This window comes from Pseudophryne corroboree, chromosome 7 (genome assembly GCF_028390025.1).
Source record: "Pseudophryne corroboree isolate aPseCor3 chromosome 7, aPseCor3.hap2, whole genome shotgun sequence".
NCBI classification, from domain to species: Eukaryota; Metazoa; Chordata; class Amphibia; order Anura; family Myobatrachidae; genus Pseudophryne; species Pseudophryne corroboree.
The window spans coordinates 335,639,250-335,657,166 of NC_086450.1; the positions used below are offsets into that span (position 1 = coordinate 335,639,250).

Genomic DNA, 17,917 nt, shown 5'->3' on the forward strand with positions numbered 1-17,917 from the left:
GTTGTTTTTGTTATAAGCGCTTTTAATATATAAATATCGCCAATTTATGCCCCCCTTCTCTTTGTTACCCTGTTTCTGTAGTGCAGTGCAGGGGAGAGTCCTGGGAGCCTTCCTCACAGCGGAGCTGAGCAGGAAAATGGCGCTGAGTGCTGAGGAGAATAAGCTCCGCCCCCTTTTCGGCGGGTTTTTCTCCCGGGTTTTGAGAAATCTGGCCTGGGTTAAATACATACATATAGCCTTAATGGCTATATGTGATGTATTCTTTGCCACTAAAGGTATTTAATATTGCTGCCCAGGGCGCCCCCAGCAGCGCCCTGCACCCTCCGTGACTGGTCAGTGAGAAGTGTGTAGCAACAATGGCGCACAGCTGCCGTGCTGTGCGCTACCTTCATGAAGACTGAAGAGTCTTCTGCCGCCTGTTTCCGGACCTCCGATCTTCAGCATCTGTAAGGGGGGTCGGCGGCGCGGCTCCGGGACGAACCCCAGGATGACCTGTGTTCCGACTCCCTCTGAAGCTATGTCCAGTAGCCTAAGACTCCAATCCATCCTGCACGCAGGTGAGTTGAAAATCTCTCCCCTAAGTCCCTCGATGCAGTGAGCCTGTTGCCAGCAGGACTCACTGAGATTTAAAACCTAAAAAAACTTTTTCTAAGCAGCTCTTTAGGAGAGCCACCTAGATTGCACCCTGCTCGGACGGGCACAAAAACCTAACTGAGGCTTGGAGGAGGGTCATAGGGGGAGGAGCCAGTACACACCATGTGATCCTAAAAGCTTTCTTTAGATGTGCCCTGTCTCCTGCGGAGCCGCTATTCCCCATGGTCCTGACGGAGTCCCCAGCATCCACTAGGACGTTAGAGAAATATTAATAATAGATCCAATGCAAACTTTATACATTTGTAACTACAATAGCAGTTAATGATTCATATCACCATGGATCAATTAGTAATGCAAGGACAAGATAATTTGGCTATATCCTGCCTGTACATCGGGATGCCGTTCCTGGTGACATAAATACGACTTACCATGGCAATGCAGAAGTCTGGTTTTTCTGCATTGCTAAAACACAAATAGTTGTGCAAATCACAGGGACAGGGCAGATACCCACAATATATCTATCTTTCTCACAGTGCTGTAATCCAGAGTTCCGTCGCCTTTCTCACTACAAAATATTATTGTTCTCAATGTTACCTTTGGTAACTCAATCTGTAACGTATCCAAAATGCCTCTGTGTGGGGTTCTCTGATGCCGGCTTTAGTACCACGGGACATGGAACCTCTTTGTGCCCATGTAAAAAGTGAGACACCATCCCATATAGTATTGGTCTGGAGAAACAAAGATAAAATGATAACAGCTAAACATGAATGCATGACATGCACAGTGACATGATAAATGAGTTGTGATGAGAGAGAGAGAGAGAGAGAGAGAGAGAGAGAGAGAGAGAGAGAGAGAGAGAGAGAGAGAGAGAGAGAGAGAGAGAGAGAGAGAGAGAGAGAGAGAGAGAGAGAGAGAGAGAGAGAGAGACTCATAATTGGTGCTAGAAAAGAAGAATTTGCACCACAAAAGGGGTGTAGCTTCATTAAAATGGGTGTGGCTTCGCTGAAAGGGGCGTGGCATTGCAGGAAGAAACTACCTTATACCCCACAGAAACCAGAATTTTGAATACTGCAATACATCACAAGCGATTAAAAACGTTAATACAATATCACCAAAACGTTCCTTTTGGGTTGAATGTGGCGTTTTCTTTATCTGAATTTTTTCTTTAGTTCAGACCATTTGGATGTGAAGTCTCCAGCAGAGATAATATGAAATAAAACAGACGTAACAAAAAACACCAATGTGTAGTAAATCTTTGTTAACACTTGTAGTAATGAAATATGTATTAATGTCTCTTAAAAACTGAAGAGGATCCAAAGCGTACCCCACTCACACTTTAAATGGGGGTAATAAACACATCAAGGTTTCTGTTATAGGGATGATGACTTCTACCACTTTTTTTTTTTACACCCGGTGTGGATCTCAAAGGATTCAACCAAACAGAGCTGTGACTTTTATAGTTCTTAGATGAGGGAGATTGATGCGTACCCCAACACTCACACTAGGAGGGCAGATGTAAAACCTATCAAGGTATCTTTTCCTCCTTAAGGTGGAGATGGTGATCCGGTGCAGCGTATTCCAACTCACAATTCAGGTTAAGGGGATTTTTGGGATGTTTGAAATGTGCGCAGGGCAGCTTTAACAAGTATAAATTGTCTAATGGAATGCCACCACACCCCACAGAAACAGAAATTGCATACAAAAGGAAGACAATTTTTTCTCAGTATAAGCGCCCAATGTAAATGTCAATAATAAAAATAACATATACGTCCCTTGAGGGTATTCGGTATGGTGATCCTCAGTAGTTCAACGAATGTCCTCAGTTGATGTAATTAGTGTCCAGTCATTATTACATGGAAAGAAACAGACATACAATGTGTACTAATGTTTTTTAAATAATATTAAATACACAAGAAGTGCTTTATCCCATCAGCATAGCAGAAAGGCAGTAGCATGGATAGGGGATCTGTATAAAGTGTGTACCCCAACTCACACTAGGAAGAACGGATATGTGCACATAAAGGTTTCTTTTAGAATTCTTCACCCTTGCTGTGTATCCTCCACCATGAAGTATGCATAGATGAGCATACCTAAACTCACTTAAAAATGAAGATGAACCAAGTGTATAAAAGGTATCTTTCACATCTATTTCTATATCAAGAAAGGTGCGTACCACACTCACAGAATGAAGTGTGGAGATGTTCCTATCAAGGTATCTAAAATAAAAAACTGGAATTTGCAGCAGCAAAAAAAACTTAAAATTTCTAAAAAATCCAATACTTTGTATAAAGTGCATCAAGTGATGAAAATACCTTAAAGGCTGGTTTTTAGGAATTGCACAGTGCCCAAAATTGTCAACGCGTTTCGGCTCAGCAGGAGCCTTCCTCAAGACATGTTTTTTATTTTTTTGGATTCTCCTTTTGAGGAGTGTTTGTACATATGTGTATCTCTCTCCCAGCTATGGGATTTTGTATTAAAACATTTAAAAAAAATAAATGGATTGATTGGCACCATTTTTCTCATTCCTTTTGGATTTATAACTGTCCAACCACGCACTGGCATCCTGAGGTCTGAAATACTTGCGGATCCAAAAGATACCTTGATAGGAACATCTCCACACTTCATTCTGTGAGTGTGGTACGCACCTTTATTGATATAGAAAATAAGATTTTACTTACCGATAAATCTATTTCTCGTAGTCCGTAGTGGATGCTGGGGACTCCGTAAGGACCATGGGGATATAGCGGCTCCACAGGAGACAGGGCACAATAATAAAAGCTTTAGGATCAGGTGGTGTGCACTGGCTCCTCCCCCCATGACCCTCCTCCAAGCCCCAGTTAGGATACTGTGCCCGGACGAGCGTGCATAATAAGGAAGGATATTGAATCCCGGGTAAGACTCATACCAGCCACACCAATTACACCGTACAACCTGTGATCTGAACCCAGTTAACAGTATGATAACAACGAAGGAGCCTCTGACAAGATGGCTCACAACAAGAATAACCCGATTTTTGTAACAATAACTATGTACAAGTATTGCAGACAATCCGCACTTGGGATGGGCGCCCAGCATCCACTACGGACTACGAGAAATAGAATTATCGGTAAGTAAAATCTTATTTTCTCTGACGTCCTAGTGGATGCTGGGGACTCCGTAAGGACCATGGGGATTATACCAAAGCTCCCAAACGGGCGGGAGAGTGCGGATGACCCTGCAGCACCGAATGAGAGACTCCATGTCCTCCTCAGCCAGGGTATCAAATTTGTAGAATTTAGCAAACGTGTTTGCCCCTGACCAAGTAACTGCTCGGCAAAGTTGTAAAGCCGAGACCCCTCGGGCAGTCGCCCAAGATGAGCCCCCTTCCTTTTGGAATGGGCTTTTACAGATTTTGGCTGTGGCAGGCCTGCCACAGAATGTGTAAACTGAATTGTATTACAAATCCAGCGAGCAATCGTCTGCTTAGAAGCAGGAGCACCCATCTTGTTGGGTGCATACAGGCTAAACAGCGAGTCAGATTTTCTGACTCCAGCCGTCCTGGAAACATATTTTTCAGGGCCCTGACAACGTCAAGTAACTTGGAGTCCTCCAAGTCCCTAGTACCCGCAGGTACCACAATAGGTTGGTTCATGTGAAAAACAGAAAACACCTTAAGGAGAAATTGAGGACGAGTCCTCAATTCTGCCCTGTCAGAATGAAAAATTAAGTAAGGGCTTTATATATGATAAAGCCGCCAATTCTGACACACGCCTGGCTGAAGCCAGGGCTAATAGCATCGTCACCTTCCATGTGAGATATTTTAAGTCCACAGTGGTGAGTGGTTCAAACCAATGTGACTTTAGGAAACTCAAAACAACATTGAGATCCCAAGGTGCCACTGGGGCACAAAATGAGGCTGTATATGCAGTACCCCTTTTACAAACATCTGAACGTCAGGCACTAAAGCCAGTTCTTTCTGGAAGAAATTCGACAGGGCCGAAATTTGAACCTTAATGGACCCTAATTTTAGGCCCATAGACGGTCCTGTTTTCAGGAAATGTAGGAAACGACCCAGTTGGAATTCCTCTGTAGGGGCCTTCTTGGCCTCACACCACGCAACATATCTTCACCAAATGCGGTGAAAATGTTTTGCGGTTACATCCTTCCTGTCTTTGACCAGGGTAGGGATGACTTCATCTGGAATGCCCTTTCAGGATCCGGCGTTCAACCGCCATGCCGTCAAACGCGGCCGCGGTAAGTCTTGGAACAGACAAGGCCCCTGCTGGAGCAGGTCCTTTCTTAAAGGTAGAGGCCACGGGTCTTCCGTGAACATCTCTTGAAGTTTCGGGTACCAAGTCCTTCTTGGCCAATCCGGAACCACGAGTATCGTTCTTACTCATCTCCCTCTTATGATTCTCAGTACTTTTGGTATGAGAGGCATAGGAGGGAACACATACTCTGACTGGTACACCCACAGTGTTACCAGAGCGTCCACCGCTATTGCCTGAGGGTCCCTTGACCTGGCGCAATATCTGTCTAGTTTTTTGTTCAGGCGGGACGCCATCATGTCCACCTTTGGTTTTTCCCAACGGTTTACAATCATGTGGAAGACTTCCCGATGAAGTCCCCACTCTCCCGGGTAGAGGTCATGCCTGCTGAGGAAGTCTGCTTCCCAGTTTTCCACTCCCGGAATGAACACTGCTGAGAGTGTTATCACATGATTTTTCGCCCAGCGAAGAATCCTTGTAGTTTCTGCCATTTCCCTCCTGCTTCTTGTGCCGCCCTGTTTACGTGGGCGACTGCCGTGATGTTGTCCCACTGGATCAATACCGGCTGACCTTGAAGCAGAGGTCTTGCTAAGCTTAGAGCATTGTAAATTGCCCTTAGCTCCAGTATATTTATGTGGAGAGAAGTCTCCAGACTTGATCACACTCTCTGGAAATTTTTTCCTTGTGTGACTGCTCCCCAGCCACTCAGGCTGGCATCCGTGGTCACCAGGACCCAGTCCTGAATGCCGAATCTGCGGCCCTTTCATAGATGAGCACTCTGCAGCCACCGCAGAAGAAACACCCTTGTCCTTGGAGACAGGGTTATCCGCTGATGCATCTGAAGATGCGATCCGGACCATTTTTCCAGCAGATCCCACGGAAAGGTTCTTGCGTGAAATCTACCGAATGGGATCGCTTTGTAAGAAACCACCATTTTTCACAGGATCCTTGTGCAATGATGCACTGATACTTTTCCTGGTTTTAGGAGGTTCCTGACTAGCTCGGATAACTCCCTGGCTTTCTTCTCCGGGAGAAAACATCCTTTTCTGGACTGTGTCCAGAATCATCCCTAGGAACAGTAGACGTGTCGTCGGAAAAAACTGCGATTTTGGAATATTTAGAATCCACTCGTGCTGTCGTAGAACTACTTAAGATAGTGCTACTCCGACCTCCAACTGTTCTCTGGACCCTTGCCTTTATCAGGAAAGCGTCCATATTTCTTTTAAGAAGAATCATCATTTCGGCCATTACCTTGGTAAAGACCCGGGGTGCCGTGGACAATCCAAACGGCAGCGTCTGAACTGATAGTGACAGTTCTGTACCACGAACCTGAGGTACCCTTGGTGAGAAGGCAAATTTGGACATGTAGGTAAGCGTCCCTGATATCCAGTGACACCATATCGTCCCCTTCTTCCTGGTTCGCTATCACTGCTCTGAGTGACTCCATCTTGATTTGAACGCTTGTATGTAAGTGTTCAAATATTTCGGATCTCACCGAGCCGTCTGGCTTCAGTACCACAATATAGTGTGGAATAATACCCCTTCCCTTGTTGTAGAAGGGGTACTTTGATTATCACCTGCTGGGAATACAGCCTGTGAATTGTTCCCAATACTGCCTCCCTGTCGGAGGGAGACGTTGGTAAAGCAGACTTCAGGAACTTGTGAGGGGGAGACGTCTCGAATTTCCAATGTACACCTGGGATACTACGTGTAGGATCCAGGAGTCCACTTGTGAGTGAGCCCCCTGCGTGCTGAAACTCTTGAGATGACCCCCTACCGCACCTGAGTCCGCTTGTACTGCCCCAGCGTCATGCTGCGGACTTGGCAGAAGCTGTGGAGGGCTTCTGTTCCTGGGAATGGGCTGCCTGCTGCAGTCTTCTTCCCTTTCCTCTACCCCTGGGCAGATATGACTGGCCCTTTTGCCCGCCTGCCCTTATGGGGACGAAAGGACTGAGACTGAAAAGACTGTGTCCTTTTCTGCTGAGATGTGACTTGGGGTAACAAAAGGTGGATTTTTCAGCTGTTGCCATGGCCACCAGGTCCGATGGACCGCCCCTTTATACGGCAATACTTCCATGTGCCGTCTGGAATCTGCATCACCTGACCACTGTCGTGTCTTCGTCTGGCAGATATGGACATCACATTTACTCTTGATGCCAGAATGCAAATATCCCTCTGCGCATCTCGCATATATAGAAATGCATCTATAGTCAATAAAATCTTGTCCCTGTCAAGGATATCAATATTTTCAGTCAGGAAATCCGACCAAGCCCCCTCAGCGCTGCACATCCAGGCTGAGGCGATTGCTGGTCGTAGTATAACACCAGTATGTGTGTATATACTTTTAGGATATTTTTCAGCTTCCTATCAGCTGGCTCCTTGAGGGCTGCCGTATCTGGAGACGGTAACGCCCCTTGTTTTTATAAGCGTGTGAGCGCCTTATCCACCCTAAGGTGTGTTTCCCAACTCGCCCTAACTTCTGGCGGGAAAGGGTATACCGCCAATAATTTTCTATCGGAGGAAACCCACGTATCATCACACACTTCATTTAATTTATCTGATTCAGGAAAAACTACAAGTAGTTTATTCACACCCTACATAATACCCTTATTTGTGGTACTTGTAGTATCAGAAATATGTAACACCTCCTTCATTGCCCTGAACATGAAACGTGTGGCCCTAAAGGAAAATACGTTTGTTTATTCACCGTCGACACTGGAGTCAGTGTCCGTGTCTGTGTCAACCGACTGAGGTAAATGGGCGTTTTTACAAGCCCCTGACGGTGTCTGAGACGCCTGGACAGGTACTAATTTGTTTGCCGGCCGTCTCATGTCGTCAACCGACCTTGCAGCGTGTTGACATTATCACGTAATTCCTAAATAAGCCATCCATTCCAGTGTCGACTCCCTAGAGAGTGACATCACCAATACAGGCAATTTGCTCCGCCTCCTCACCAACATCGTCCTCCTACATGTCGACACACACGTACCGACACACAGCACACACACAGGGAATGCTCTGATAGAGGACAGGACCCCACTAGCCCTTTGGGGAGACAGAGGGAGAGTTTGCCAGCACACACCAAAAACGCTATAATTATACAGGGACAACCCCTTATACAAGTGTTTTCCCTTATAGCATTTTTATATATGTAATCATATCGCCAAATAAGTGCCCCCCCTCTCTGTTTTAACCCTGTTTCTGTAGTGCAGTGCAGGGGAGAGCCTGGGAGCCTTCCTCACAGCAGAGCTGAGCAGGAAAATGGCGCCGTGTGCTGAGGAGAATAGGCCCCGCCCCCTTTTCGGCGGGCTCTTCTCCCGGAGTTTGTGAGATCTGGCAGGGGTTAAATACATCCATATAGCCTCAAGGGCTATATGTGATGTATTTTAGCCATAAAAAGGTATTATACATTGCTGCCCAGGGCGCCCCCCCCAGCGCCCTGCACCCTCAGTGACAGTTGGTGACTGTTGGTGAAGTGTGCTGACAACAATGGCGCACAGCTGCAGTGCTGTGCGCTACCTTATGAAGACTGAAAGTCTTCTGCCGCCTGTTTCTGGACCTCTGGACCTCTTCAACTTCGGCATCTGCAAGGGGGGTCGGCGGCACGGCTCCGGGACGAACCCCAGGGTGAGACCTGTGTTCCGACTCCCTCTGGAGCTAATGGTGTCCAGTAGCCTAAGAAGCAAATCCATCCTGCACGCAGGTGAGTTTACTTCTCTCCCCTAAGTCCCTCGTAGCAGTGAGCCTGTTGCCAGCAGGTCTCACTGAAAGAAAAAAACCTAACTTAAACTTTTATTCTAAGCAGCTCAGGAGAGCCACCTAGATTGCACCCTTCTCGGCCGGGCACAAAAATCTAACTGGGGCTTGGAGGAGGGTCATGGGGGGAGGAGCCAGTGCACACCACCTGATCCTAAAGCTTTTATTATTGTGCCCTGTCTCCTGCGGAGCCGCTATATCCCCATGGTCCTTACGGAGTCCCCAGCATCCACTAGGACGTCAGAGAAATAGATGTGAATGATACCTTTATACACTTGGTTCATCTTCATTTTTAAGTGAGTTTAGGCATGCTCATCTATGCATACTTCATGGTGGAGGATACACAGCAAGGGTGAAGAATTCTAAAAGAAACCTTTATGTGCACATATCCGTTCTTCCTAGTGTGAGTTGGGGTACGCACTTTATACAGATCCCCTATCCATGCTACTGCCTTTCTGCTATGCTGATGGGATAAAGGACTTCTTGTGTATTTAATATTATTTAAAAAACATTAGTACACATTGTATGTCTGTTTCTTTCCATGTAATAATGACTGGACACTAATTACATCAACTGAGGACATTCGTTGAACTACTGAGGATCACCATACCGAATACCCTCAAGGGACATATATGTTATTTTTATTATTGACATTTACATTGGGCGCTTATACTGAGAAAAAATTGTCTTCCTTTTGTATGCAACTCACAATTCAGACTATGAAATCTCCAGAAAAGATGACATGAAAGAAGAAAATGGCAGGAGACAACCAATGTGTAGTATGTTCTGTTAACACTATTAGTAGTCAGTGAGGTATGTATTAAATGCCTCTAACTAACTAGAGTGATTCCAAAGCGTACCCCACTCACACTTTGAACAGGGATCATAAGACACATCAGGGTTTCTTTTTATAAAGATAATGACTTCTACCACTTGTATTACACCCGGTGTGGGACTCAAGGAATTCAACCAAACAGAGATGTGATGAGAGAGACTGATGTGTACCCCAACACTCACACTCAAAAGGCAGGTGCAAAACCCATCAAGGTATCTTTCTCTCCTTGAAATTAAAAATAATGATCCAATATGGCGTACCCCAACTCACAGTTTGAGATACTGGATGACTCCCATAAAGGTATCTTTAAGGTTCCAGATGGGGAATGATATTTGAATGAATGAAATATCATTCCCCATCTGGAACCTTAAATATACCTTTATGGGAGTCATCCAGTATCTCAAATTGTGAGTTGGTGTACGCCATATTGGATCATTATTTTTCATTTCAAGGAGAGAAAGATACCTTGATGGGTTTTGCACCTGCCTTTTGAGTGTGAGTGTTGGGGTACGCATCAGTCTCTCTCATCACATCTCTGTTTGGTTGAATTCCTTGAGTCCCACACCGGGTGTAATACAAGTGGTAGAAGTCATTATCTTTATAAAAAGAAACCCTGATGTGTTTTATGATCCCTGTTCAAAGTGTGAGTGGGGTACACTTTGGAATCACTCTAGTTAGTTAGAGGCATTTAATACATACCTCACTGACTACTAATAGTGTTAACAGAACATACTACACATTGGTTGTCTCCTGCCATTTTCTTCTTTCATGTCATCTTTTCTGGAGATTTCATAGTCTGAATTGTGAGTTGGAATACGCTGCACCGGATCACCATCTCCACCTTAAGGAGGAAAAGATACCTTGATAGGTTTAACATCTGCCCTCCTAGTGTGAGTGTTGGGGTACGCATCAATCTCCCTCATCTAAGAACTATAAAAGTCACAGCTCTGTTTGGTTGAATCCTTTGAGATCCACACCAGGTGTAAAAAAAAGTGGTAGAAGTCATCATCCCTATAAAAGAAACCTTGATGTGTTTATTACCCCCGTTTAAAGTGTGAGTGGGGTACGCTTTGGATCCTCTTCAGTTTTTAAGAGACATTAATATATATTTCATTACTACAAGTGTTAACAAAGATTTACTACACATTGGTGTTTTTTGTTATGTCTGTTTTATTTCATATTATCTCTGCTGGAGACTTCACATCCAAATGGTCTGAACTAAAGAAAAAAATTCAGATAAAGAAAACGCCACATTCAACCCAAAAGGAACGTTTTGGTGATATTGTATTAACGTTTTTAAGCGCTTGTGATGTATTGCAGTTTTCAAAATTCTGGTTTCTGTTTGTATATCTAAATGTGGTGACATTTATTCGAAATCTGTTACATCTAAGCTGCTTAGCGCCAGTTCGGACTGCTCCCTAAACATATTTTCTACCTTATACCCCAGTTTTGCAGCCTGCACGCCGAGACATTGGCGACCACAGGAAAAAAATTGTATTTTAGTACCTACCGGTAAATCCTTTTCTCCTAGTCCGTAGAGGATGCTGGGGACTCCAAAAGGACCATGGGGTATAGACGGGATCTGCAGGAGCTTGGGCACACTGAAAAGACTTTGACTGGGTGTGAACTGGCTCCTCCCTCCATGCCCCTCCTCCAGACCTCAGTTATAGGAACTGTGCCCAGGAGAGACGGACATTTCGTGGAAAGGATTTTTGTTTAAACTAAGGACGAGAAAACCTACCAGCCCACACCACAAACATACCGTACAACCGGAGTATCAGGAAACCAGATAACAGTATGAATTAACAACAGCAACAAGCTGAATACAACTAATACACAACCCGCGTGTAAACGAATTTAACCAGCAATAATACACTGCAAGTAACAGTCCGCACTGGGATGGGCGCCCAGCATCCTCTACGGACTAGGAGAAAAGGATTTACCGGTAGGTACTAAAATCCTATTTTCTCTTACGTCCTAGAGGATGCTGGGGACACCAAAAGGACCATGGGGTCTATACCAAAGCTCCAGAACGGGTGGGAGAGTGCGGACGACTCTGCAGCACCGATTGAGCAAACATGAGGTCCTCATTAGCCAGGGTATCAAACTTATAAAACTTAGCAAAGGTGTTTGAACCCGACCACGTAGCTGCTCGGCAAAGCTGAAGTGCCGAGACCCCTCGGGCAGCCGCCCAAGACGAGCCCACTTTTCTGGTAGAACGGGCCTTTACCGACTTCGGCACCGGTAGCCCAGCCGAAGAATGAGCCTGCTCAATCGTACTACAAATCCAGCGTGCAATAGTCTGCTTAGAAGCAGGATTTCCAATCTTGTTGGAAGCATACAGGACAAACAGAGCCTCTGTTTTCCTGGCAAGAGCCGTTCTGGCGACATAAATTTTCAAAGCTCTTACAACATCAAGAGACTTTGGAACTGCCACAGCATCCGTAGCCACAGGTACCACAATAGGTTGGTTAATGTGAAACGAAGAAACCACCTTCGGTAGAAATTGTTGACGAGTCCTCAATTCTGCTCTATCCGAATGGAAGATCAAGTATGGACTCTTGTGAGATAAGGCCGCCAACTCTGACACTTGTATCTGAGACTCCGATTTATCCAATCTCTTAGACAATGAGGCCACATTTGCATTAAGTGCACTTAACATCGTAACCAAATCAGGTGTCGGCTGTGCCGACAGAGCCATCTCCAGTCCCTTTTCTGCGCCCCCAGCAACCTCCTCTGGGGAGTAACACTCGGCCTCAGACATGCCGACACGTAGTACTGACACACCACACACACACACAATGCCTCAGCTAGGTGACAGACCCACAAGGAAGCCCGGAGAGAGAAAACACAGAGGGAGTATGCCAGCTCACACCCCAGCGCCCATATATCACACCAAACAATATATGTGGAAAAGCGCTGCTCTTTATTAAAATATATATATATATATATATATATATATATATATATATATATATATATATATATATATATATGCACCAAATATCTGTGACACCCCTATTTGCTCTCTTTTACTTGAATGGAGCTTGGAGGTCCCGGGCCAGCGTCTCATGCAGCGGCTGTGGATGAGAGAAAATGGCGCTGGTGAGCTGTGCGGCTAAGCCCCACCCCTTCCCGCCACGCTTCAGTCCCGCAAAAATTCAAAATGTTATGCTGGCGGGGGTATGGAAAACGGGGCCCGGGCACCGAAAATGCCTGTCTGCCAGCCCTTTAAGACCCCAGTAACATGCTACCCAGGGCGCCCCCCCACCCAGCGCCCTGCACCCGCAAGTGCCGTTGGTGAAGTGTGTGGGAGCATGGAGCGCAGCGCTACCGCTGCGCTGCTACCTCGTTACTGAAGTCTTCTGCCGTCTGATGTCTTTGGATCTTCACATACTCACACGGCTTCTTTCTTCTGGCTTCTGTGAGGGGGGTGACGGCGCGGCTCCGGGAACCAGCAGCTAGGCGAACTAAGTGATCGAACCCTCTGGAGCTAATGGTGTCCAGTAGCCTAAGAAGCAGAGCCTTTAACGAAGTAGAAGTAGGTATGACTTCTCTCCCCTCAGTCCCTCGATGCAGGGAGCCTATAGCCATAAAAATACCTAACAAAAGTATTTTCTAGAGAAACTCAGTAGTAGAGCTCCCCTAGTGTGTGTCCAGTCACTCCTGGGCACAAAGTCTAACTGAGGTCTGGAGGAGGGGCATGGAGGGAGGAGCCAGTTCACACCCAGTCAAAGTCTTTTCAGTGTGCCCAAGCTCCTGCGGATCCCGTCTATATCCCATGGTCCTTTTGGAGTCCCCAGCATCCTCTAGGACGTAAGAGAAAAATAATTAATCCTGATTCATGCCCCTTACATTATTTGTCATTATTCTTCCCTATAGTAATGCCCCTTACACATTATGCTACACGCTGCAATGGCCCTTAGACATTATGCCACACACCGTAATGCCTGTTATTAATCATGCCACACACTGCAGTGTCCGAGACATTATACCACACACCATAATGCCTATGACACATTATGCCACACACCGCAATGCTTTTTATACATTATGCTACCTCTACAATGCCCCTGAGATATTATACCACATACAATGCCCGTTATACATTATACCACACACTGCAATGCCCCTGAGATATTATACCACATACAATGCCCGTGATACAGTATACCACACTCCGTCATGCCTGTGACACATCGCAATGCCCGGTATATATTATACCACAATGTCCGTGATACATTATGCCACACATCGCAATGCCAATTACACATTAAGCCCTACTATAAGGTTTCTAATTACTTTTAAATTACCTAATCGTTGCCAAGGGTTTAATGGCAAGGGTTTCCAGCATGTCTCCTCCATGGAAGCGGCCATTTTGGAAGTGCATGTAAGTGCTAGTCCGCATGTAAATCTGCTCTGAATCAGGGGCGGCGCCTCCGCAGTGGCTGCGGGGGTGGGAGTTACGCTACTGCTTAAGGGCAATATGCTACCACAATAAAGTAAAAATAACATTATTTTTAACATAGCACCTACATATTGCACAGTGCTTTACAGAGAATATTAAAATCACACACCTCACTGGTGCTTACACTCTATATTCCCTACCACACATGGACGCCAGCACTAGGGTAAATTTAATCGGTATCCATATTTCTTTGGGGTGTGGGAGGAAAGCAGGGCACCCACAGGAAATTCATGCAGACTTCAGGAGAACACACAACTCCACACAGACTGGTTAGAAAGTAACCCATGACCCCAGCGCTGTTAGGCAGCAATGCTACCTGCTGTGGTGTCCAATGATCAATGCGATACATACAGCACTAGTAACATAAGCGTATATGAATAGAAAGACTCTGAATAGGATGGTAAAGTTCATGCTAATATTGTAGTTTACACAAAAACACAACATCGCTAAATGGATGCAAGAAAATCCAACAGTCCAAATACACAGACAGCAAACTAAAGACCTTTACTACTTACACTGACTGCGCGCTGGAATCTTCCACAAGGTGTAGCTCTCTGGCTAGGAAGGAATGATCCAAAGGAATATCAGGCAGACCAGTTTCTACAAAACACAATAAGTACATGTTCTTATTTCTGTGAACAAAGAACCAGTGCAAATAAACTGTAACAACAACAGTTTATAATAAGTTTAATGGACTGGGGGGGGGGGACACCACGTGATAACAGATAAAAATAAATTCAGCATGCCCAGCTGGAAAAGACAACGCAACGCACTATAGTACCAATATGAAGATAAGAATGGTGCCATAAAAATGCGCTCAAGTTAAAATAAATATTGTAAGGTTACAACCGCAATGTAACCGTCACTGTTTGCATAAGGGATGTTAAGACTATGCAGCTCTGTTATACAAATATCTACATCGTCTCGAAGTGTGGGGAGAAGGAAGCCTCGTGGTACTGTCTGTGTTAAACGTTTTTATTGGTTTAAGAACATTTTTTTTTTTATATTGTTTGACGGATTCTTGGTTAAGTACTAATCTTTCTCCCTACTGACTGGTCGCAGAAACATGCCCCTGTACACTCAGTAAAGGCCTGATTCAGGCCTGCAAACAATACCAATACGGTTACAAATGGCCGATGGTGTCAGGACTGCGCATGCACCGAGGCATGTACTGCAATGTTACTGTCATCCCAGTTGCAATGCCCTGGAGGCTGCAGCATGATTGACATACTGCAGGCATTTGGGGAAGGAGATGGGAGTGTTCCTCAAAATGGAGGTACGTCGGATAGGTTTTCTGTACGTTCTGAAACCAGTGGCTTCGGACGCAGTTTCATTGGACCCAGCAGTGTACTTTTGCCGGACATCCTGAGTAACAGGAGAGTAATTCAGATGTCCGATGCTACCACAGATGGCTGCGATGTTGATCCGATGCTGCGCCTTGATCGCAACCAGTGGATCAGAGAAGCCGGCAAAGGGCCTTCTACAGAAGATGCCTCCTGCGGCTTACACATACAGCATGTTCACATAGATTTGCATCCACATCGGAGTTTGTTCCCAGTTAAGATGTCAGAAAGTCTCAACAATGTTTTTGGAAATTGCATTTGAAGATCCTGAATAGCAGTGCAAAATGAAATTCATTTAATACTAAATGAACATTTTTTTTATTTATTTTTTACGGATGTTACAAGGAGTTTATGAACGGAGGCCTCAAAGATCCAGAATTCTTTCCAAGCATGGTTTGTTTTTGTTGGAAAGCTAGATGGTACCTGTCTAGAATTTCAGCATAAACCACAAACTATTGCTGTGCAATGTACGATATGGCGCTTACAGGATCTCCAAAAAACGGTGATGACCTACAATGCATTTGTTAGCTACTGGTTTTTAAAAATGTATACTATGATAGACCTGCCAAACTTAAAAGCCCTCCAGATGTTAAGAATTAGAGCTTGTCCTAAATCTACACTTAGGGTTATTAACTTACTATGACCTTGAAGTAAATAACTATTACATTACTAAAAACGTAAATGCGATTATTACTCTTAGAATAGAAACAAAACTTGCACCATACTATGCCATGCCAATTGCAACACACTTTAGCCTCCCCATTAATCACTTAACTGCCAACTTTTTTTTTCTCCCAAAAACCACTCACAAAATGTCTTTTTTTTTTGTTTTTTTGAGTGAATTAGGTGTAGAACACATATTCAAATTTGCACAGAACAACAATAGGTATCACTTATCCGGCGCTGTGATTTGTAGATCCGCCAGGGAAATACTGGTCTGACTCACTTCCGGAGTAATGTTAGTTATATCCGGATAATATGTGGGTAAAAAAAAATAAGAATTTACTTACCGATAATTCTATTTCTCATAGTCCGTAGTGGATGCTGGGGACTCCGTAAGGACCATGGGGAATAGCGGCTCCGCAGGAGACTGGGCACATCTAAAGAAAGCTTTAGGACTAACTGGTGTGCACTGGCTCCTCCCCCTATGACCCTCCTCCAAGCCTCAGTTAGGATACTGTGCCCGGACGAGCGTACACAATAAGGAAGGATTTTGAATCCCGGGTAAGACTCATACCAGCCACACCAATCACACCGTATAACTTGTGATCTGAACCCAGTTAACAGTATGATAACAGAGGAGCCTCTGAAAAGATGGCTCCCAACAATAATAACCCGATTTTTGTAACAATAACTATGTACAAGTATTGCAGACAATCCGCACTTGGGATGGGCGCCCAGCATCCACTACGGACTATGAGAAATAGAATTATCGGTAAGTAAATTCTTATTTTCTCTAACGTCCTAAGTGGATGCTGGGGACTCCGTAAGGACCATGGGGATTATACCAAAGCTCCCAAACAGGCGGGAGAGTGCGGATGACTCTGCAGCACCGAATGAGAGAACTCCAGGTCCTCCTCAGCCAGGGTATCAAATTTGTAGAATTTAGCAAACGTGTTTGCCCCTGACCAAGTAGCTGCTCGGCAAAGTTGTAAAGCCGAGACCCCTCGAGCAGCCGCCCAAGATGAGCCCACTTTCCTTGTGGAACGGGCTTTTACAGATTTTAGCTGTGGCAGGCCTGCCACAGAATGTGCAAGCTGAATTGTACTACAAATCCAACGAGCAATAGTCTGCTTAGAAGCAGGAGCACCCAGCTTGTTGGGTGCATACAGGATAAACAGCGAGTCAGATTTCCTGACTCCAGCCGTCCTGGAAATATTTTCAGGGCCCTGACAACATCCAGCAACTTGGATTCCTCCAAGTCCCTAGTAGCCGCAGGCACCACAATAGGTTGGTTCAGGTGAAAACGCTGGAACCACCTTAGGGAGAAACTGAGGACGAGTCCTCAATTCTGCCCTGTCCGAATGGAAAATCAGATAAGGGCTTTTACAGGATAAAGCCGCCAATTCTGACACGCGCCTGGCCCAGGCCAGGGCCAACAGCATGACCACTTTCCATGTGAGATATTTTAACTCCACAGATTTAAGTGGTTCAAACCAATGTGACTTTTGGAACCCAAACTACATTGAGATCCCAAATTGCCACTGGAGGCACAAAAGGAGGCTGTATATGCAGTACCCCTTTTACAAACATCTAAACTTCAGGGACTGAAGCTAGTTCTTTTTTGGAAGAAAATTGACAGGGCCGAAATCTGAACCTTAATGGACCCCAATTTCAGGCCCATAGACACTCCTGTTTGCAGGAAATGTAGGAATCGACCCAGTTGAATTTCCTCCGTCGGGCCTTACTGGACTCGCACTACGCAACATATTTTCGCCAATTGCGGTGATAATGTTTTTGCGGTTACATCCTTCCTGGCTTTAGATCAGGATATGGATGACTTCATCCGGAATGCCTTTTTTCCTTCAGGATCCGGTGTTCAACCGGCATGCCGTCAAACGCAGCCGCGGTAAGTCTTGGAATAGACAGGGTCCTTGCTGGAGCAGGTCCCTTCTTAGAGGTAGAGGCCACGGATCCTCCGTGAGCATCTCTTGAAGTTCCGGTTACCAAGTAC

General features: G+C 45.2%; 1 protein-coding gene across 1 annotated transcript in view; it reads right to left on the bottom strand.

Annotated features, from left to right (window-relative positions):
* Positions 1-17,917, bottom strand: part of CEP20 (centrosomal protein 20) — an 87,166-nt gene that overhangs the window by 55,650 nt on the left and 13,599 nt on the right. The window contains exons 3-4 of the mRNA XM_063934376.1: positions 14,416-14,500; positions 1,189-1,322 (exon numbers count right to left, since the gene is read on the bottom strand). Coding sequence (XP_063790446.1) covers positions 1,199-1,322; positions 14,416-14,500 — 209 coding nt within the window. The 3' untranslated portion in view covers positions 1,189-1,198. The remainder of the gene's footprint in view (positions 1-1,188; positions 1,323-14,415; positions 14,501-17,917) is intronic.